The sequence below is a fragment of the Gossypium hirsutum genome, chromosome A06 (genome assembly GCF_007990345.1).
Source record: "Gossypium hirsutum isolate 1008001.06 chromosome A06, Gossypium_hirsutum_v2.1, whole genome shotgun sequence".
Taxonomy (NCBI): domain Eukaryota; kingdom Viridiplantae; phylum Streptophyta; class Magnoliopsida; order Malvales; family Malvaceae; genus Gossypium; species Gossypium hirsutum.
This window is the reverse complement of record NC_053429.1, coordinates 12,085,038-12,110,182: the sequence shown is the minus strand read 5'-3', so window position 1 is coordinate 12,110,182 and position 25,145 is coordinate 12,085,038. Positions and strand designations below refer to the sequence as shown.

The window sequence follows — 25,145 nt, the reverse complement described above, 5'->3', positions numbered from 1 at the left end:
AATCTTCAACATTATCATTTCATCCAAGACATCATTTAAATTTTATATAAGCTTTTAATAAGTATATTTATTACATAATTTTTTTATTCACGTCGTGATTATGTCATAATAATCTAGTATTTATGAAAAGTTTTATGTTAATTTGATAGTATTGGGGATTGACCCGTATAAACAACGAGAAAGAAAGAATATAGAAAATTGAGCACAAAAATTTACGTAGAAAAACTCCTCTAATCAAGATGATAAAAAACCACGGGGAAAGGAGACTTAACTAATGAGCAAACAAACGAAGAGTACAAGATGGAGAAATTCAAAACAAACCCTAGCGCCGAATACAAAGCTCTCTTTGGCTAAAATCATAAAATTCCCTTAAAGCTCTCTTAAACTCTCTTGATTTCCTCTTTAATGTTATATTATTTTTCCCTATTTTAGGGTTGTTATGGCCCTTTAAAGAAATTGATATTAGAGTTCTAATATTACTTAAATGTCTCTGGAATAATTAAAGATTAACAAGAAAAAGTAACCCTGCTAAGAGTCTAAAATGTAGCTGCTTTAAGTTTGGAATTCATCGCACCGTCCTGACATCCCAGGCTCATTGTCACGACGCCGCCTTTGCTATGCCTCTATTTCTAACGATGCCACACCATTGCAACATCTCGTGATTCCTCGTCGCAACGTCGTCTCTTCTTTGACTAAAAATGCGAGATACACTCCACAAATCTCCACATTAACTCGTATTTTAACATGCCTTCTTTGTCGAGTCCCTTCATGGGCCTTGCTCAATCCTTGCAAGATATTAATCAAGTCCAAATGATGCTTGAACTTGGAAACTGGAGGACTCTTATTCAAAACAGTCGTACATTTCTTGCTTATATGACCATGTCGTATATTCCACAATCGAGATGACTCCAACTTTGTAATAGACGAGGAAATTGCTGCTGCACCAGTCACCGTTGAACCTTGCAAAATATATAAATTGCTGATTTTCTGACTTTTCATCAAAACGGGAGTTCCACGAGATACCTTAATGTGGCTTGACTCGATGATGATTCTACAATTGTTTGAGTCTAACATACCCAGAGAGATGAGGTTTTTCTTTAAATCAGGCACATGCATGACACATGAAAGTGTCCTGATAATCTTGTTATGCATCTTCATATCAATGGTACCAATACCAATTATCTTACAACGTGAATTATTCCTCATGAGTACAACTCCACCTTCAATTGGACCATATATGGAGAACCAGTCCTTGTTGGGACACATATGCTAAGAACACCCTGAATTCAGGATCCACTTGGATGTAAACTTAGACCTTTCAGTTGTAAAAACTAGTAACCGATTATCACTCTTGTCCTCGGCTACACTAGCATCGACTACCTCAACTTCTACTTCCCTGATGTCCACAAAACTACCTAATAAATCAACTAAGGAAAGTACACCTATCTATTAATAGTATAGCTATAGTGAGCACAAATAGTGTTCCCTCAAGTACTACAATTACTAGTAATTATCATCTTCCTATTATTTAACCTAATAATTCAAAGGATTAATTAAAACTAAAAATTAACTGGCTAAATTAACTACTAATACGTTAAAGAAACAAAAACAAAAATAATCAAATATTAACCAATTAACAAAACAATACCCAGGGAATAATCCGTCTAGAATTCATCTAAAATTCTCAATCCAATTTGTGCAATTTATTTCCTTAGTTTCCTTGATCTGTAGAAATCCTTAACTTATGCTAATATCTCTTTCGAAAATAAAAGCAACTAACTCTAGGTTGATTAATTGAAACTTCTTTCTAATTAAAACCTTTATTGTCGTATTAATTTGTTCTATGAATTCCCCTATTAGATTTGACTCTAATTTAGTAGATTTATGTCCTCCTATTTCTAGGATTACATGCAATTTCATTTGACTACGTAAGATCTAATCATAAGCAAGGTCTATTCAACCTCAAACTCATACATATCAAACATGGATTAAAACCTTAGAAATGCTAACACAAGAACAATTCAAAATTCACAGTTAAAAAAGCTAAGATTTTATTGCATAAAACTGGAAATCAAATAATAGAATTCATCCTAAGGCTCATCTCTCCTAGGTATTTAGAAAACCAGTTCATCCTCGTTAGAAGAAACATAAAAAATACAGTATAACTAAAAGAATAAAAAAAATCATGATAACTTCCTAAGAAATCAACTAAGAATCTTTAATATTGATGGATAATTACTTCAGAATCAAATTCCAAGGTGTTCTTTTGGGTAACTTTCGTGCTAAAACCATATGATTGTGTGTCTGCCTTTTTATTTCCTTATATATACCTTCTTAAAATGCCAAAAACTTAAAAATCGAAAATCCCCACTAGTGTCGTACATGGGCATAGGGAGTTACATACCCTGGCCACATGCCCGTGTGGCTCACATGATCGTGTGGAATACTGTTGACCATGTATAGCTTTCAAACTATTCCAATGTTTCAATTTTCACTCATTTTTTCACTCCTATTACTCCCAAGTGCTCTATAAAGCTTCAAAATATGAATTTAAAGGATTAAAAGTATATAGTTCATAATCAATACTACTTAATAACCTAAAAATGCACTAAAAATGAGGCTAAAACATATTACTTTTGACACTTATCAAATATCCTCACACTTAAGCATTTGCTTGTCCATAAGCAAATTTCTTAATTTCATATATAAATTAACTCTCATTCACCCATCATATTCAATGATCATGTCTTAGGATAATCTATAGATAATCATGCATTAGAATTTAAACTAAAATGACAATAAAGAGCATAAGCAATCCAAGCAAAAATTCTAATGAATAAAACATAAGAGTTTCCCTTACCTTAATAATTACTTGAAATTCAAACTCAACAAGATTTAACATCCTCACTAAGATTCACTCAAAGCACTCAAAGTGTTTAAGGGTTGATTACTATGCACTCAAAAGTCAAACGAGGAATGTTATTACCATAAGCATGCTTAAGAATCAAGTCCCCACCACTACAATCATGAGATGACACAAAGATTAAGAGGTCTTTATGAGGGTTGTAATGGGGATTAGGTTAAGGGTATGGAAAGATCTAAACAGTGAGTATAGTTGAAAGTTGAAATGATGAGCTACTAAACCAAAAGAGTAAGATGTTGAATCCAAAAGTAATTAACATTAAAGAAAAATAAGGAATTGGAGTGAGCTTTTATACAAGATATCATAATGATGATTTAAGCTCAACAACTAAGATGATGAGGTTTATAAAATTGATATTAACCTCTTAAATAAAAATGAAGTAAGCTAATTTTTTTTCTTTTCCTTTTTCCTTTTTTCCTTTCATATTGAAAAATTTAGCAATATGAATGATCAAACATAGTTAGAAACTTACCAACATCTAATCTTAACTAAATGGAAACAATTAAAAGGTGATTCACAAAATTAATATAATACTTGAGATTTTGATATGTTCATATGTGAATTTAAAATAAGAGGTATGCACATTATTATGTAAAGCAAATGGAATCAAGCCTTAGGAGATCGAAACAAATATGAATGAGTCGGTAGACACTAGAAATGGGATGATTGGTAAGTGCAAGTTAAATAAAGGTATAGATCATGACAACTTGATTGAAGTAATGCCATTGTTTGTTATGCATGAAGTTGATAGGTGAATAGAAAAAGTATAGCTTTTATGATAATGTTAACATGTTAAACAATTTGGCTTACCTAATGGAACATGCACACTTTTATGTATATGTATGGTCTTATGAAAGTTACAAATCAAGTTCACATGTTTTATGCCATGCTAATTTTATATTAATGTGTAATCTCTTGAATCATAAAAGTACCATTAAGCCCTATTGCTCAGTATACGATTTGTTTTCTCTATGCACATGTTTAAATACTTCTCGAAGCCCTGAGAATTGAAGACAGCATCCAGACTACCATTTTCGACTCAACAAAGTTTGTAAAGTACCCTTTCGATTGTAAATGGCATGTACCTAGGATTTAAGCTGATTTTGTATCGAAAATGGTCAAATTTAGAACTTAGTTAATTAATGTCACTTTGACGTATCATTTTGGTACATTTTATCTCGTATGTTGTTGAAATGTTGTTGTTTTGGTTGTGAATGTGATGTTATATGTTATTACAGGTCTTTTAAACTTGTTTCAAACTGATCATTTTCAGAAACAATGAGTCACTTCTCGACGACATACTCCCAATGTCGCGAATAGGTGTAACGAATGAATCATTTCACAACGACATTCATTTGAGGTCATAGTGAGTACAAAAAAAAAAGTTGTGTCGTGACAAATAACTTCTCTATCTAGTGACATCAATCCAAAATTTTGAAATCCTTATAATTTGGTCCTATTTCAAATCGAGTTGGCAAAAGAGCTTTCATAAGCTCATATAAGACCTGGAAATGATTATGTATCATTTTATACAATTGCTTTAATTACATTTGAATGTTTATCGATTTGTAAATGAATGTAATTTAACTGTAGTTGCTTTGTCAGCAAATGTGGCACCTTGTAACTCAGACTCGACGATTAGGTCGAGTAGCAGAATGTTACAGTTTTGGCACTTCTATGCGATTATTATTGTGGAGTGTTAAGGATTTAAATTCTTGTCTCCGTTTTAAGTCCATATATGGTTAATAGGGGCCACAAACTATTTAATATGTGATTGATTATGTTTATTTATCTGGAAAAAAATGAATAAATCATGTTGATTCGATTAATTGAATGAAAATGTATATATGATGAACAATAGCGTATGAAAGATCACGTTGATTAAGTATTACGAGCCCTGACAGTCGATGATGTTGTGAAACAAATTAATGGATTCCATTGGTAATATGAGATAAGATTTCAAATATGGAAATGTCATATGTATTATGGAATTGAAATTGAGATTACACTAGTATTGTATTTGAATCTTAAAATTGATAATTGAAAGATAATGAAAGCCTCGAAGGTATATTGAGATAGTGATCTGAGAATTTCATATGTTTATAAATGAATTGGAGAACATTGATGTTATTATTTGATTTCAAATATAGATATTAACTATAAAAATGTAAAGCCTTGTAGGCATAATGTTAAGTTGGCATATAAAACTTAGATTGAATGATGAATCATATGAAAGCTTAAATGAAATAGATCATAGGACAACAATAGATAGTATAAACATATTCATAAATGATTTGATAACTAACTTATGTACTTGATTCAATTATGCATATCTTTCAAATTATGTTAGCACCACTAAGCATCTATGCTCAATTTGTGGATTTGTTTATTTTAGTGCGCAATTATCGATTAGGTCTCAAGGATTTGATAAGGTTGGCAGCATCTAGGACTCAATTCTTAACTAAGCAATATTTGTATTGTACATTGAATGTTAAGTTTTAGCCATCATATATATAGTGTTAAACTTAGTTTGGAGTCCATTTTGATGATTTGGTACTTATAATACTAATGAATTGTAATCTAAGTATATTTGTATATGTGTTATGGTATGTATATGATGGTATGCATGATCTTTTATAGTGTTTGTGTTACTTGCTAAACTAATTTGATGATTGAGTTTGGAGATGTTGTATTCATGTTAGTATCAATGTGTTGGAATGTGTTTAAATAAGCATGAATGATGTTTTGAACTTGTATTTTGAGTCCTAGAAGTTTTGAAAATGATTTGGTTTTGTTTTGGGGTCAAAACAAGTGACTTTAAGGGTGGTTGTTGGGTCCAAGAAAACTTGTTTTGGTACAAGTAGTTAGAAGTATAGGAACAAATAATTTAGCAGCCAAAAATATACAGTAACAAGTACTTGTAACAGTGCAATTACCCATTTGTATCGATACAACTAGGTTAGACAGTGATCCTCCCCTTTTTGAGTTGTTTTGATCCTTAAGGACTCGTACTTGATCCCAACCACCCTCAAACACCTAGAACCCATTTTAAAATATTTCTAAATTGTTTTAAATGACTTGAAAGTGGTTTTAATCAATATAAGTATATTTATTTGAATTAGTTAATGTTTGGCAAACTTATTGAATATGAAGTAAATGTTAATTTAAGTGCTCCAGCAACGAATGTGATATTTCATATTGAGACTTCGTGATCAGGTCAGATGTGGGGTGTCACAGTGCATATAAATATTCAAATCTTCACAAAGATCAATTTTCCATGGCTCCTCTTCGCCATCATTGATACTCAGGCCTACTAATCCTCCGTTATCCCACAAATTGAAGCTTATAAAAAAAACATAAAAAAGAGAAGATTTTGAGTTAAAAAAAAAGTGCTACAAGAGCAAAACAAACGAGAGAGAAAACAATGTGCTACAAGTTATTTATTTTATTAATATGCTATTATTTATTTTGAATTCGAGATAATAATTTAAATATTTTAATTTTAAATAAAATGAGGATATAGTTTATTTCAAAAATAATATTTTTTAAAAATAAGATCACAATCACTTAATATTTTCAACATTAAGTGATAAGTAATCATATGCTGACTTATTATATTCAACATTTTTTTTTGTTGAAATTTTCAAATACACCATTAGCCTATTTTTTTTAAAAAAAAATAAATTTTTAATTGAGTTCAAATGAATAAGAAGGGAAAAAATTGTAGACCAACCGAAAAAGCATGATGTAGAATAAAATGGTATGATGAAATATTTGTAATTTTGTGGTAGGTATGGAAGAAAAACTACTCCAAAAGACTTACATGCTAATTGTCTAATTTGACAAATAAAGTTCACATATACCATCCTATGGTCAGCTTTGAAAACAAATAAATTTGAATTTTTTATTCTTTAAATTTCCACTATGGTTTTCATTTCATGGTCAAGTTAGTTAAACTTACTTTTGCCAACACAATACCCTTTCAGTAAACATGTTAGATTCTTAATAGATTTCATGTTGACCAAATCTTCACAATCCATATTTTATATATTTATTTATTATATTGCATTTTTTTTCATTCCAAAACTTATATTTCAATTATCATTTTTTAAAAAATAAAATGATTTTAATGATATAAAATACAAGTCAAAATATTTTGATAGCATGTTACTGTCGTGTGTGATGGATCTAGTTATGGGATGATGCTTGCTTCATAAATTATTATAATATTTTTTAAAATATAATTAGATTATTTGATAAATGTAAATTTTAAATTATGTTTGAAATTATTTCAAATAAAATTAAATTTAAAAGTAAAAAAATGGGATAAAAATCATTGAAAATACTTTACATTAGATGATAAATCCAAAGTTTTTAAAAAATTAAATCGGTAAAAATATAAATTTTTAATTTATTTTAATTATTTCAATAAACAAGGGTTAGTGAGGGAAAGATTAGAAGTTTGGGAAGGTGTTTCCTTTTGCTAACTTAAGGTGCTAGTTGGTTAAGAGAGAACTTGCAATCTTTTAACTGAAAGTAGCAAAATAAAACTAGAATAATTTTATGTTTATCTTGCTGAAAAGAAGATGGAGATGTCGCAAGGAAGAAATGGTATTTAAAATAGGTATGTGGAAAGCTTATGGCAGACTGCAGTGAGGCATTCTATGTTTTTTTTTTTTTTTTGAGAGATGGATGGCTTGAGCTATAGCATGTTTCCGAAATGTTCCTATGAAGTTGAAATAAATGGACATTTTTCTGATGTGATTTTCCCTTTCAGGGAGATCCAACATCTTCCTATTTGAGGGTTTCCCCACTTTAATTTCAAAATGCTACTCAGACTGTCTGACACTGTCGATGATGTGCTCTTATTTGTGTGGCTCGTCGGATGGAGATTTTTGTTTTAAAAGTGATTTTTCGACTCTATAAAGCTTGCTTGGGCAAAAACAGTTGGCCAGGGTGACCTCATGAACGGAAGAAAGTCCGAGGTTGGAAGGATAGACTTTTATGTCAAAAGGTTGGGGGGGGGGGGGCAAGACAAGCTGCAAAAAAACTTGCTTTCAGCACCATATTCAGGCTATGAAAGAGATTAATAATAAAATAATTGAGTTATTTGAATCTAATAAATTTATTATTAAAATTCAGTAAAAATTATTTCATTTAAAAGATTTATCAATACCAAAAGATTGGATGATAGATAGAATAAGTGGTGTTAATACTTCAAAACCTGTAAGTATTATAGAATATATGTCATCAGGAGATAGATTATATTTTTAAAATAATGCTATAATCAATCCAAATGATAATTTAGTATTACCTTCAAATACTTAAACAGAAGAAGATGAAGATAATATAAGTACAAGTTCAACACCAATAGGAATGAAAACAGTTCAAATACCTATTTTTCCTACAAATCTTCTACAATTATTCAACAAATGAAAATGGGAAAAAATGATATTATTACATTCTCAAATTTTCAACCTAGGAAATATTATACATATATAGAAATAACATTTCAATTTAGAGAATATAAAACATATTTTTTACATGCTTTATTAGATACTGGAGCTACCATCAATAGTTGTAGAAAAATGGAAATTAATGAAAAATCCAATTAGAGCCATAGGAATAGATGATAAAGAAACTATAATTCAATTTAAGGCTAGAAATATACCAATTTACATAAATAATGTAAGATTTGTAATTCCTAAAATATTGTGTTTTACTGAAATGCATGGAGACATATTAGTAGGAAATAATTTTATATATCATCATTTACCATTTTCTATTGATAAAAACTTAGTAATATTGTTAGCAGAAAAAACTTCTGTAGGAATACCTTTAGTAGAAAATCATAAATTTGTGTGTAATAAAAGATTTACACCAATAAGAAAAGGACAAATTAAACAACTAGAAACAAGTCATTGGTTGTTTAAAATTTTAGAAGATAATTTTAATAAAGAACCATTAAAATTATGGCAAAATAGTCCGAGATATTGTGAAATAAAATTAGAAAATCCTAATAAAATTATTAGAGTTAAACCTATGATCTATACTAAACAAGATATAGATGAATTTGATACACAAATCAAAGAATTATTAGAAAAATAATTAATAGAAAAAGCTAATAGCCCACATTCTAGTCCAGCCTTTATGGTAAGAAACCATGCTGAAATAAAAAGGGGAAAAGCTAGGATGGTAATTAATTATAAAAGACTAAACCAAAATATTATTTTTGATGGATATTTTATCCCAAGAAAAGATGTTTTAATTAATCAAGCTAAACAAGCAAAATATTTTAGTAAATTTGATTGTAAATCAGGATTTTGGCAAATAATGCTAACAGAAGAATCTAAGCCTTTAACAGTCTTTAGTGCACCTAATGGTCATTATCAATGGAGAGTAATGTCATTTGGGTTATGTAATGCACCTCAGATATTGCAAAGATGGATGGATTCTATATTTAATAAATATAAAATTTTTGTGTAGTTTATATAGATGATATCTTAATATTTTCAGATACACTAGCAAAACATAGAAAATATATAAATATTATTTCTCAAGAATTCATAAAACATGGAATTATTTTGAGTCCTAAGAAAATAGAATTAGAAAAAATAGAAATAGAATTTTTAGGATTAAATTTGTCAGTAGATGGTCTTAAACTACAATAACATATTATAATAAAAATAAAAGAATTTCCTGAAAATATTGAAGATGAAAAACAACTTCAACAATTTTTAAGGATAGTCAATTATGGAAGAAATTTATTTCCTAACTTATCTAAAAAATTTGGCAAACTATATGAAAAGTTAAAAAATGATAAACCTTTTAATTGGTCTAAAAAAGATTTAGAAATTATAAAAAATCTAAAATCAGAAATAAATTATACTCCAAAGGTTTATTTACCTAAACAAGGTGATAAATTAATTTTAGAAACAGATGCATCACAAAATTATTGGAGAGGTATTTTAAAAGCTAAAACATTAAATAATGAAGAATTAGTATGTGGATATAATTCACCAAATGAAATTAATTATGTTATATATGAAAAGAATTATTAGCAATAAGGGAAGGAATAAAAACTTTTTTTTATATGTTTAGCACCTGAAAAATTTATCATAAAAACCGATAATCAAGCGGTTAAACAATTCCTTACTAACAAAAGTTTGGAAACAGTACCTAGAAGAATTAGATGGTATAATGAATTATGTACTTTCAATTTTGAAGTTTTATATGTAAAAGTCACTGATAATGCCATTGCTGACTATCTTAGCAGGCCTTATGGATAGAAGTAAAAAACCTCTAGAACAAGTTGGAGAATGGACCATAGTTTATAAAAAGCCCAACAAAGGGAAATCAATAACTCCTAATCAAGGATTTATTAAGCCATCTCCACAGCCATCATTCGATTCTAACCAATGATATTTTATTCCCTATCCAATGGTAAGACCAGTAGTTGGATCTCAATTATTTTCTACACCAAGTATGGTAAGTCAATACCCTTGGTCCCAAGATCCAAATTCGACATTTCAAGCCAGTTATGCTGAAATGATCAAAGGAGTAGAAAATTTGTTGAAACAACAACAAATTCTAGAAATAAAATATTTTTATAATCCAGGATTACCAAGTGAAATTTTTTATCAATGAAATATGGAAAACCCATATTTTAGAACAAAGAGCAAATTTTAGAAGAGCTCTTACAAAGTTTTCACAATTCTTAGTTGAAAAAACAACTAAAGAAAATGAAGCTCATGAATTATCATTAAAATCAATTTTATATAGAGATTGGGAAGAGCTTGAAATAGAATATATGAATATTAAGGAGATAAACAATCTTCTTGATATATTTCAATATTTTATTCATAAAGGAACAAATAGTCCTCTTATGAATAAATCATTTAGAATATGTTTATATAATAAAGCTAGAAAAATTTTACCAATAGAAATTTTTGCAAAAATAAATAAAATTGTTTGTAATCAGTAAACTCAATTTCAAAAGACTTTTTTTGAATATTTTTTACAAGCATATGTTTTTATGAATGAATTAGGAGAAGAAACTCCTACTATAAAGTTTAGACTTGATCATGAACGATTTGATATAAACAGTATTGAATGGGGTTTTGTTAAAGAAATAGTTGTTCAAAACTTTTCTTTTAATTTACTAAAAGATTTTCTTGCAATTATTAAGACTATATTATCAGAAATAGTAAATCAAGATAATTTTTATTATTATTTCTAAATACAAATAAGTAGTCTTATTGGTATTGCTGAAAAAGAAAGATTTTATCAGCCATATCAAATATGGATTATTCAAAGAATGATTGGAAGCCCAAGTTATTAGCTGTCAAAGAAAACAAAGAACACTTGACAAAAAAAATTGACAAGTGTTATAATAATTTTACTTATTATCAGATCCAAACAGGAACTGATTTGATAACAACAGCTCAGCATGTACTTCAACATCAGACTTATAAACTCTGGACTGATAGAAGAAGGATAGTGGCTGACGACATTGGAAATATCCAGAAAAATAGAGATGAAGAATCTTTAAAGCTGTTAAAAAAGATAGCTGATATAGAGATTGATGATTATCCATCGCACATAATCGATGAAATCAAAAACACGTGGGAGACTTGAAATTCACCAAGACTGTCACCAGAATCATTACATTTAGATGAAATAGAGACTTGGAATCTCGATAACATCCAAAAAGGATAGAGACAAAATAGCTAGCCACATGGAAGAAATTCAAGGCAGAAGGTAACTTACAAAACAAGGCATCTATGTACAAATAAAAAGATGATAAATGCAAGGATACGTGGAAGCCACAATAAATTTTGCCAGGATATGTGAAAGCTACAATAAATTGATCCTTATCCGAAACACTGTTCGGGATTGAAGAAAAAATTAAATAGAGTTTAAAAATTTTACTATAAATAGCCATGTATAAAGCCTAAACAAGGCATCGAGAAATAGTTTAGTTCTCTTCTATTTTACTTTGAATATTCTCTTTGCAATAATCATCCTTTACTTTTAATAAAAATCATCCTTCCGCATCCCTATTTCCCTTCCCTAACATCTTAAAACCTACTCCCAACAGAAAATGGGGGTTTGATAACAGCCAAAACTTGCTCTCGTATAGCATATTGAGGCTCCAAAGCAGCCCCAAAACATGCTCTGTACTCCACATTAAAGCTCCCTAGTATCCCAAAACCTTTTGAGCAGCAAATATAGGCATACAAATGCCTTAGAGCAACAAATACCAAGCTTTCGACACATAATCTAAATGATTAAATGTGATACTAGAACATCCTCTAGAGGATACCACCAACTCGGTCAGTAAATTAACATCCAGCATTACACTTGGTTAAGCAAACATACATCTGGGGATACATCCAAATAAAACGACAAGATTCATACAAAAATAAAAGCTTTTATATTCCCCATGCATTCAAACTGCCTAATATGCAATGAGCTCTAGCTCACAACTTTATGTCCTCACCTATCCACTTGTTATACTAGCTTATAAGCAAAGTTACAGTGCGCTTGCTACTTAGGCTGGTAAGTAGCTATCTAGGGTCAACAGCCTTGTGACAAAAGACCCTACGCAACCCAGGTTGCTAGACCAAAAAACTATTCACTAAGTAGACTAGTAGCTAACATGGGCAGACAACCGACTAATGAACAGTCTGTGTGCAACCCCTCTGGTGGCCCAGAAACCAAGTACAACCCCTTCTCTCACCATCCTCGCTCGCAACTTTACTACTAGCTTTAGCTCTCGTGCTTCCTTAATCCTTACCTCTTAGTACACATTTTAGTGACTTAAATATCAGAGCGCGTTCAAAATACACGTCCAATTTTTCTACCTCAAAAACTGCCTTCTAACCTGATTCGCCACTACAAAACATTAAATCAACAATGTATAAAATATTTGATTTGACAAAGAGCTTGAAAGATATTGAAATTGCTTTCACTTGGTGGAACCCAATTTTTAAATTATTTTATGAGTTTTAGATGAAATTATATTCATCTTATAACCACCGATTCCATTGTCATCAACACAATTAGTTGGTTGGCCATTATTCATTCTTAATATCTCATATATTTTTTGTACACGTACATTTAGGGGTTTCAATGGCCCTAATATTAGGACAAGACAGATGAGATGAGAGACTATTCAAACAATTTTTGTGCTTACTTTCCGGACCAAATTAGTTGCATTAAGGGCAAGGCAATTTTTTTTTTTGGGGGGGGGGGGGCAGGGTTTGTAAAATTCATTGCAAAAACATAGTATAATGGAAATAGTAGGTAAAGGCAAGTATTAAATTAAGAAAAGCATTATTCTTGGAATGTGTGTAGTATCACTCGTATCACTATTTCAATAAAAATATATACAAATTAATTTTTTTCTCAATTTATTCTTAAAACAATGTTCACGAGTATAGATATAAAAATGAGAACACAATTTTATTAAACATCATACACTTTTTAAATAAAATAAACAAAATTAATAATTTTTTTATAATAATCAAAGTATCTATCATCAATAGCAATAATTAATTTTTTCATCGCGAATATTCTAAAAAAAATAAACGATTGACTATAAAATATATTTCATTTCCTATGAAAGAGAATCGAATCTCCAATAATATAATTAAAAGATAAAATGAGCAACGATCATATCATAAGAATATCTTATGGTTAACAAAAAAATAATAATTTAAATACACATATTAATAAATAAAAAAAGAATGAGGTGGGAATGAAAAAGAGAGGGAGGACGTGGTGGGGGCGGAGGAAGTTTAATGGGAGAAAAAAGGTTGGGCTTGGACTTATCTCCAAACTCTCCCTCACTCGCTCACTCACGCCATCAATGAATATAATATTATCCTAATTCTAATGTCCAGACACACTACACGACAAACGTCTCCTTTTTAACCTAACTCCACCTCACCTGTCTTCTTCCCTTCCTATGTATGTGGTCCCCCCCCTCACCCCACCCAAAAAACCAAGGCGGCAATTGCCCTCATCCCACTGCTCATCCCTTTTCTTTTCTTTTTTTTTAATTTCATTATAATATCGTTTACGTAGTACGACTTATAAAACAATATACTCCATTAATATTTTGTATTTCTAATAATAACCCTATCTTCTTCTTCTTCTTCTTCTTCTTCATGTTCATCTGAACCTTTCAGAAACCGAAACATCAATTTTTTGTCCATTTTATTTTATTTTCGCATGAGAAAAGCTTGGAAGAAATTTAATGCAAATTCCATGTTTTTTTTTCCTTTGAATTTTTGAGGAATGTTGAGGACATAAAACAGCAACAAATTAGATATATGCAATAAAATCCACAAAACATGTCGGTGGATATGGCCTCCTTTTGGCGGCCACAAACAAGAACAGAAAATGGTCCACAAACACAAGAATTAGATCACTAGAGTAGGTATATATATGAGGGAATGATATAAATAATACATAAATGCTATATATAGGTTCTTTTTAATGTTATTAATACTATGTTTAGACAGTACAACAAGACATGAAATTAATTATTGGTGATATAATACAACATGAATTCTTTAGGAGTGGGTATATTATATTTTGGTTTTTACGAAGAAGCAAGCCCTTCCTTCTCTCGTGTGACTGCAAGCAAGCATTTATCCCAGAAAGAAAGTCAAATGAACAAATTTAATAAGTTTTTTAAAGCCAGCAATTGCTGAATTTTGAAGCTAAGCTGATGCCGAGATTCACTCCTCTTGATTGAGTTTCATACTCATTTTGTTTATCACCACCATTACATTAAATAACACTACATCATTACCCTGCAGTAAAAAAGCTTGAACTTGTCATTTCATTAATTTAAATTGAATGCCCCCATACATATTTAAAATAGAAAAAGGCTGAAGTTGGATTGAACCACCCCCTCAAAAAAACCAACCATTCATTTAATTATCTTGGTGGGGTTTTGATGATGGATTAAGACTTCAACTGCACCTCTCAGCTAAAGCAAATACGTTGTTTTCTCCTATATATATAAAAATGGTCATAATCTATATAAAAGTGTTAAAATACAATGCGACTATTCGAATAGAACCCAACCCGAAATGTATCCGAATTCGAACTAAATCCTGTGAGGCTGTGAATTTTCTATATAACCAAACCCAGACCAACAGGACGCACCACCAAAAAACAGCTTTAGCTCTCCTTCTCTTTCTCTCTTTTTGTTCTCTCTCTTAAGCCTGTGGAAGATGGTGGCGTTAGAAAGGAGCCTAAAAGCAGCCATGAATGCGAGGATAATAGGGAGTGGGAGTGAGACGATGGTGCTTGCACATGGGTTTGGAGGAGACCAATCTGTGTGGGACAAAGTCCTCCCTTGCTTGACAAAGCATTACCAGGTTGTCCTTTTTGACTGGACTTTTTCAGGGGCTGTAAAAGATCCTAACCTCTTCGATCCTTTGAAATACTCTTCTTATGATGCCTTTGCTGATGAATTGATTGCTCTTTTGGATGAGCTTCACTTGGAATCCACCCTCGTCTTTGTCGGTCACTCCATGTCTGGTATGATCGGATGCATTGCTTCCATAAAAAGACCTCAACTTTTTAACAGGCTTATACTTGTTGCTGCTTCTCCTAGGTAAATTTTTTTTTTATTTACTTTTCTTACTTGTGCTATATCTTTAATTTTATAGATTCAAACCCCAAACCCATACAATTATCAAATATCTTTAACTATGGCACATACTTCTTCTAAATATTCTTTCAACCTGGAGTTTAGTTGATATTCAATCATTCGTCAATTCATATATGATTAAGTACAAATTTGTATACTTTTTTATCAAAAAATAATCATCCTTTTTCATCTAATTTGTTTACTTTTTAGGGTAATTTATAGAAGAATTGAATCTATTTACCAATTTAATCTATATGTGTATATGTATATATAAAGAAATTGGATAATGGGGGAGTAGATGTGAAAATTAAATCAACCTAACGGCAAAATATGTGGACAGGAGGATCTGGGTCCGTTATCATAGACAGTGCTTTGTTCTTTGTCTTGTACTTTATATTGTGTGGATGATTCAACTTTATATATATATACTCAATTATTCCAGTGTCTCTCTATTTCTATGCTCAATTATATTACTTTTTCATTAAATAACAAATCCAATCTTATCTTATTTTCCGCTTTCTTCTTCTTTGACATTTTCTTATTACAAGCCAAAACTAACTTTTTAGTTCTATATTTTTTATTATTATTTCTTTTAATTTCTATAGAAAAACATTATATATGAAAATCTTGTTGGTGTCGGCCGAAAACATGAAATTTGGTTCGCTTGTTAGATGTTTTATCAAAAGCTATATATATATATTGTTTTATATGTGAACAGTATATGTACTCATCTATATATTATTATAATCCAAAGTCCTAATTTAGTTATAATTTTTTTAGGATATTTATGTCTTTTCCATAAACCTAGACTATATAATTGTGTATTACACACTATTTTAAGGTTTTTCTTTTTGTAAAATAATTTATTGAAATGATGACGAAAAAACTTAAAATGATCGAGTATATTCACTTAACAAAGCAAATTGGTGTTTCCGATATTTGCAATGTTTAATTTTGTAGGTATATGTATGGTTTCATGTAATTGTCTCATACTACCAAGTAATTTGCAGGTATATCAACATAGATGATTACGAAGGTGGATTCGACGATGCAACAATTGACGGTATCATATCGAGCATCGAATCCGACTACGAAAACTGGACATCCAATTTCGCACTACTCGTCGTCGACAATTCAGACCCGATCTCGGTCAACAACCTTGCAAAATGCTTGAAGAGGATGAGGCATGAATTTGCAGTCCCTTTAGCCAAAACAGTGTTTCGCAGCGACAAGAGGGACATCCTAGACAAAGTAACCACACCATGCACCATTATCCAGACCACAAATGACATTGTCGTGCCGGGTTCAGTTGCCGACTACATGCACAAGAAGATCAAAGGGAAATCAACGGTTGAGATTGTCAACACCAATGGTCATTTTCCTCAGCTGACTGCACATCCTGAGTTCCTTGCTGTGCTTGCTGGAGTTTTAGGCTTCGAAATTTGAACCAAAAAATAAAAGATAAGGTGAGAAATAAATATATGGTCATTGAAATATATACATGTTTATGGCTTTTAACATGTGTGTGTGTGGGGTTGGCCTTTGTAGAGTATATCTAGATTTTTTATTAGTAATATTAGCTTGGTCTTTATTATAGTGTTATTGTTGTACTTTTCTTCTTCTTCTTTTTTGGCTAAGCAATATAGTTAGGAAACAATTAATGGTGTTTTGAATTGAATATTGGATTTGGATGTGGTTGTGGTTGTGGTTGTTTTTTTATTATTAGATTTTTTATTTAAGGAAAAAAATTATTAAATAAAAAATTAAATATAAACATAATTAAGAGAATGTTTTGGTACATTCAACATTGGAACTATTAAACAATTTAAAAAGTTTTTTATTATTTTTTATTGTGCTTAAAAAAATATTACATTTTAATTTGCATTCAAATAAGCATTTATATGAAATAAATTTTAAAAGTGAATAACTTTCATATAAAAAAAATTCAAGAAATTAGGTTGATGATGTCTATTTGCAAGGTTGAGAACTTATATTCTTAAATATTCAAATTCGAGTCTTATTATAAGTAATTTTGTAATTTTATTTTTGATTTTATAGTTCATTCTATGTAAGACTTGTTTGAATATATTTTAGATTTCAGTTCAGCTATACATTATATTTTATATTATTTTTTATTGTAATAATAATTATAGTCTTAAAACTTCCTTAAAAAATTAAAGATTAGCAGCTTTTTAAAGAGCAAATTTGAGTGTAGCAAATATGTAGGGATTTAAACAAAATTTTAGGATTTCTTTTTTTTTTTCACATCAAATAAAACAAGGATTCAATTGATATTAGCAAAAACAATTTACTAATTTATATGTTTTATTTGAAATATTGTGGTTTTCTTTTATTAGTTAAGAATATGTTGGGATGGAGAGGAGCCACTAAGAAATTTGACCTAAAATTTTTAATTTAAAATCTTATTTTAGGAATTCAAATCTATATAAAAAAAGTACACATGGAAAAAAATGGATAAAATTACTATAGAATTGCAATAATATTGTAACCCTAAACCTTAATTTAAACCACCCTAATTTGCAAACATAAAAGTATAAAGGTAAAGTTAGCTGTTAGTGTTTATATCATTTTTTATTTTAGTTATTATTTTTAAAAAAATTAAATTTTACCCTCAACCTTTTAAAAAAGGGTCGAATTTGACCAATAACTTTAGAAAAAAAGTCAACTTTTTTTTTTTGGTTTTTAATAGAAATACTCACTAAAATGTTAAAATTTTTCAACATGAAAATCCAATGGCAATTTCATGTTAAACTTTTTTAAATTTTTTATTTATTTTGAATATTTTTATAATTTTAAATTATTAATCAATATGACATATAAAACAAATAGTGTCATATTAGTATGAAGTACACATGAACAGTCATGTGAGTTACCATGCCAATATCATTAAAAAAATTAATTAAAAAAATAAAGAATGTAGATATTGAAAGTTAAATACGAAAATGAACATGAGGAATGGGGAGATGATTCAATTCTCTGCAGCGGAAGTTATCCACTCAGCCCAAAATGATAAAAGAATATGGCCCAAAATAATCCACCCACAATATCGAACTGAACCGGAAGGTCTTCAAGACTAGCAGGAGGTGTCTGGAAATATATAATTACATGAGCAAAAAAAAAAAAAGGAATTTCTAATTGATACATGCACTATGGAATTGGATACTTAAAGTTATATCTATATTTTCATTTTGGTACTTAATTTACTGTTTCGTTACATTTTTTGACTTTCAAAACTAATGAAGTTAAAAGAAAATTTTTAATCAATCAAAATGGGGTACATTACATGTCAAACGTTAATTATTGGTGTAACTATTATTCGGTCAAAATTTTAAAATGTATATTTAAGATGTAAAAAGTTATTAAAATTTTATTTTAAAATAAATAAAAAAACATAAAAATTATTTTTAAATTGTAAAATATTTTAACATTATTAAAAAAATGGTAGAATTTATTAAAAATTATAAAATTAGTTAAAAGACAAATTCTTCAAGTTATTTCCACAAAAAGCAAAGCTCTTCTTTCCCATTTTTTTCTCAAAATTAAAAAAAAATAACAATTACAAATATTGTTTTTTTTTCTTTTTGAAGGCAAAATGAAACAAAAAAGTAAAACTAAAAGAATCCATTAAACCCCGTGGTTAGAAAATCTTCAATTTTGTCCTTTTTGAAAGTAAAAAGTTTTGATTTTTTTTAGTTTGCGAGTTTTTTTTTTTTTAAATTTGTGTCAAAGGCAGAAGTAGGAAGAACAAGACGAAATCATTATCTACATTACCATCATCTGGGTTCTTAATCGTTCTTTTATAGTGCACACCTCAACGACGAACTCAAAAGTTCATCTATTTTTTTAAGAATCCATTGTCGTCTCAAAATCGAGTCGGTTTTGTTTCAAATTTCTAGAATTCAATCGGTTTTATCAAAGCTAAAGTTAAAAAACTTCATAGTTTGTTCGAATTTGCAAAACCTTCATCATCTTGATCGAGCTTCAATCCTAAAGAATCTTCCCCTAAAGCTATTTTGAAACCCACGAAATCAATTATGTAGTCGTCCTTATTGTTTTTGTACCACCCCTAACCCATATCTGTCGCTAGAACAAGGTTACGGAGCATTACCTGAATTTACAGATCAGAAACACACATTTGATATCATTTGTCAATCCTATTAGAAATCAATCATATACAATCATATTGTCCCTTATTTAAGCCCTCAAGGCTCAAATTATGCATTAGAAACAGGTCAAGACTAAACCGGGAACTCAGAGAATTTTTCACAAAACCTCAAAATTTTTTCTATAATGTAGGGGACATACGCCCTTGTGGTCAGGCCGTGTGGGCATTCGAAATAGGGCACATGATTGTGTCCCAGCCTGTGTCTGTACCGTGTAACTCTTTGACTTGGGTCATACGGCCAAGTTACACGCCCATGTGCTAGGCCGTGTATAGGTGCAAGAGTCACATGGCCAAGCCACACACCCATGTGCCAGGCTGTGTAGCTTACACAGCCAAGAGACACGCTCGTGTCTTAGGCTATGTGGGCATTCGAAATAAGGCACATGATTGTGTCCCAGCCCGTGTCTGTACCGTGTAACTCTTTAACTTGGGTCACACGGCCAAGTCACACGCCCGTGTGCTAGGCCGTGTATAGGTGCATGTAACAGCCTAATTTTCAGTGGTATCGGGAATAGAGATTTGAGATCACCAAATCCAACGGGTGAATTAAAAATTTAATAAATTAATACCTATGAGTCAAATGCGAATATAAAAGCATTTTTGAATTAGTGAATTTGGTGATTTAAAAGAATTAATTAGGTAAATTGGGTCAAGAATGAGGTATCGAGACCTCAACTTCATAAATCGAGCCATAAATATTTTTAGAAATATTTATGGAGTGTTGGTGAGGTAGTATTAAAATTTAGTCAGAAAATTTTTACGTTTGGGTGGTTAATTAAATAAAAAGGACTAAATTGAAAAGGGTGTAAAAGTTGCTAGAAGGATTAAATAGCTCAATTGTCAAATGAGGAAGGACCTAAAGTGAAAATAGTCCTAAAGGAGATATTTTGGGCGGCAATAGTTGAGAAAAATCAGGAAATAGATGAAATAAGGGTAAAATTGGAAAATTGCCAAAATTGGCTAAATAAAAATGGGACTAAATTGGAATATCTAGAATTCTCTTCATTTCTCTTCATTTCTCTTCATATTCATCAGCTGAAAAATAGCCATGGAGGAGGGTTCAAGCTGGTTTTCATACTATAGCTTCATGTAAGTTTAATTCTTGCTTTCTCCTTGAAATTTTTATGTTTTTGTGACTTTTACAACTAGGTCCACTTGTTGAATTCATTAGTTTTTGATTCTATGAAAGAAATTGAAAGTTGTTATGAATATGTGCTGGAAGTATATGATGATTTGGCATGGAATTAGAGCTTTAAATTATTTATATGCTGATTTTATTGAAAGAATTGAATAGAAAGTGAATATTTGGGACCTAATTGTAAAAGAGTTTGAATTTAAAGTTTCATAGGGAAATTCTGAATTTAAATAGTTATGAAATAACTTATAATGTCTATAAAAAGTGTTAATTGAGAAAATTATCTTAATTGAGGGGTTAATTGAGCAAGGACTGAATTGTATGAATTGTGAAATTTGGGGCAAAATGGAAATCAACATTTTGCACTAAAACTGTTTTAGACAATAGCAGTAGTCTAAATTTGAAAAATCACTAAAAATTATAGAAATCGAATTAGAGGATGAATAAAATATGAAATTAAAGCTTATTGAGTCTAGTTTCTTATAAAAGAAATTATGTAAGCAATGGAATTGTAAATCATCAGATACAATAACTTTTGTGAGACAAGGTCAGAATGATTTCGAGTTCCCCTGTTCTGAATTTGGAAAATCATAAAAAATTGGATAAAAATAATTAGGGGCTTAAGTTTATATGTTTAGAATCCTGAATGAGTCTATTTTCAATAGAAACAAATGAGGACATCATTTGAATCCTGTATAAGAAGATAATTAATTTTTAGTGAAGAAGGGTCGGAACTGTCAGACAGCAGAACAGCGGAGACTTCAATGAATAAACTGTATTAATTGGCCCAACCAAAAATTATGAAATTTTTATGGTAAGAAGGTATATGAGTATAGTCTCAGAGAAAATTAGCGGATCTTAATTTGGAGTTCTGTAGCTCAAGATAAAAATAATTTAGTGACTATGACACAGATGGATAGCTTGAATATTCACATAAGTAGATAATGAAAATTATGGATAATGTTACTTACAAGTGTGTTGTTTATACTAAGGATGTGGATGGAGAGGAGGAGGAGGAAAAATATACATATATATGAATGACTCGTGTATAAATTGATCACATGCCCGGTTATAATCGATGAGTGTTGGATTAGAAATGATATAATGTTTTATTTGGAATATTTATTATGAAATTACGATTGTCGTTATAATACAAAAATTGAACTTGTGAGTTTATATGGCTAAATTTTAGTGATTATTTGTTAATTTTATGAATTTTATGATGAGTTATTTCATATGTATTGATGATAAAATCGTGAATAATGTAAAAGCATGAAAATTGAATAAATGATCAAATTGAGCATTTCAGTTCAGTGACAAGATGAATTGAAGGAAAAGACCATGGTTGGACCATGGAAACAAGTGATAAGTGATAGCTTCGGCTACACTTATCTGATCAATGACAAATGAAAGTGATAAGTAATAACTTCGGCTACACTTATCTGATTAAGGACAAGTGAAAGTGATAAGTGATAGCTTCGGCTACACTTATCTGATCAATGGCAAATGACAACTGAAAAGTGGTAGCTTCAGCTACCTGATCAGTGAAAAGTGGTAGTTTCAGCTACCTGATCAGTGAAAAGTGGTAGCTTCTGCTACCTAATCAGTGAAAAGTGGTAGCTTCGGCTACCTGATCAGTGAAAAATGGTAGCACCAGCTACCTGATCAGTGAATAGTGGTAGCTTTGGCTACAAGTGACAAGTGACAAGTGACAAGTGATTTCTGTATAAGACCATATCTGGGATATGGCATCGGTGTGATATATGCTACTGTATAAGACCATATCTGGGATATGACATCAGTGAGATATGTGATTACGTGTAAGACCATAGTTGGGCTATGGCATCATTATGTAAAGATGTGTAAGACCATAGTTGAACTATAGCATCGAAAAAAATGAAGTACTCAATTCCGTAAGATGTTCATTAATTTGAAGAAGTTTGGTAAGTATTACATGGAATTATGTGACATAAGGAAATACGAGTTGATGAGACATGAGCATAAAACTTGGTTGATGGATGAATTCATTTGTGATTATATATTTCTACGCCTTGAGTGTATTATCCGTATGAATTGGTATTCCAAATGAGTTAATGAGAAAACTTCTAGTATGAAATAATCTGAGTTCGAAATGAAATATCATGAAAACGTACTTGAAATACATTGGTATGTATTGTATATGCTATTTGAATTCATAAATGTGGAAAGCAAATGTATGTGGAAATATAAGATGATGATATTTGTACATGGAATTTATTGATGAATACGTACATCAAAATTTATATGATAAATTTTAGTGAACATTGAAATTGGGCTCAATAAGTGATTTGACAATTTAAATTGTAATTGGTAGGAAGAGTTAATGAATTGCATATTTATGAATTGTTACACGTATTTGTCTGAAATACGAGGAAGTGATGGTAATTGATACATTAAAATATGAAACTATGATATATATAAAAACATGCAATATGTTTGATAAATGCGTTCATTCATAATTATAGAATTATGTACCTCATGTGTGCTATTTGCATAAAGATGATATTTCAAATACTTTAGTGAATAAAGCTTAAATATGAAATAGTATGAAATCGAAACAAATTGTTATGAAAATGTATTTAAATTATCTGTAAGTGTTTCGTGCTTCTCGGTAATGCCTCGTACTCTATTCCGGCGACAGATACGGGTAGGGAGTGTTACAGTGCAAGAGTCACATGGCCAAGTCACACACCGTGTGCCAGGCCGTGTAATTAATTTTGAGCATTTTGTTTTGAAATTTTAAAGATGCAAGGGACACACGGCCAAGTCACACGCCCATGTACTTGGTTGTGTGTCACACATGGCTGAGACACACGCCCTTGTAGACAAAATCAGGTTATTTCCAAGCCTTATTTCTCACCCAAACTTATCTTCCACCTACATTAACACTTAAACACATTCTCAATCCAATATAAAACATTTGAATCAAGCCATATCCAAGTCTTATGCATATCACATCATCTTATATAATCAAGTATCCATGCTTAACAATTTGATCACTTACATATATATATTCATATCTATACCAACTATACCAACTCAAGCAATGTTACAATTTGCCTATTAGTTAACCATTAATCAATTATACCAAAACACATATCAACCATGATAAGGCCATATACTTATATATATCAAAATCTATCAAACATAAGTCATTCACATGGCTAATCACAACAAAACATTTACATGCCATCAATGGCCAAATTAACTTATACATGCCATTATACCAAAGTTGATTTAATAAATATACCGAAATGATAGTGTGATGTGGCTCCGACCAACTTCCAACCTTAACGAGCTTCCAGGTTACTATAAAACAGAGGAAATAAAACAAAGTAGCATTTAATGCTTAGTAAGTTCATATAACAGGAAATTAACTTACCATTTATTTCACATTTAAGGTAAGCTAACTAAACATGCTCAAACCAATTTGGCCAATTACCTAAACACATATATCAGCATCAAGCATGTTAGTCATGTAATTCACATAAATACCAAGAAACATGAATAAGTTCATCAATATTCAATTTCCACATACATGTATTTTGTAACTCCCTGAACCCGGCCTAGACGTTATAGCCGGATCCGGTAATGTCACAGAGAATAAGTTTAGTTGCGTAAGCTCATTTCAGTTATTTAACTCGTATACTTTATATTCATTTCGAAACGTTAATTAATTAGTTCATTTGTCAAAGCCTATTTTACAGAGAAAGTCGATAAAACCGGTACATTTAGAAATCTGATTCATATTTTTTTAGAAAAACCACATTTTGCGTGAAAACCATCTATTTCACAAAACATTTTAACCAAGCATGCAGAGAATCGATAAACCAAATTCAACAGTTTAAAACCAAAAAGTCCATAGAGTCCCAAATAATACAAACTCTCAAAATAAATGCCAAAACATAAATAAAACCATAATTTACCAAGTTTAATCAATTTACGGTCATGTGGTTACCGTAGAGTCTTTACCGCACCGATCCGCCTAAGTCTGTGGATTACCTGACAAAACAAACAAACGAATGTGAGTTTACGTAAACTCAGTGTGTAACCCATCAAAATCAAGCATGCAAATATACAACATCAAATATACAATCAGAAACAGATACAGACTCAGTTTCAGATTCAGATAGATATGCTAAAATCCTACCCCTATCCTCTACACACCAACTCCGACCATCCCATCACA

The 25,145-nt window shown here is 30.5% G+C and overlaps 1 protein-coding gene across 1 annotated transcript; it reads left to right on the top strand.

The window, feature by feature from the left end:
* Nucleotides 1-14,852: 14,852 nt before the first annotated feature.
* Nucleotides 14,853-17,274, top strand: LOC107962660 (strigolactone esterase RMS3). Its single transcript, XM_016899128.2, has 2 exons — nt 14,853-15,560; nt 16,607-17,274. Exons 1-2 carry the CDS (start codon nt 15,175-15,177, stop codon nt 17,040-17,042), a joined length of 822 nt encoding a protein of 273 aa, XP_016754617.2. The 5' UTR covers nt 14,853-15,174; the 3' UTR covers nt 17,043-17,274.
* The last annotated feature ends 7,871 nt before the right edge of the window (nt 17,275-25,145 follow it).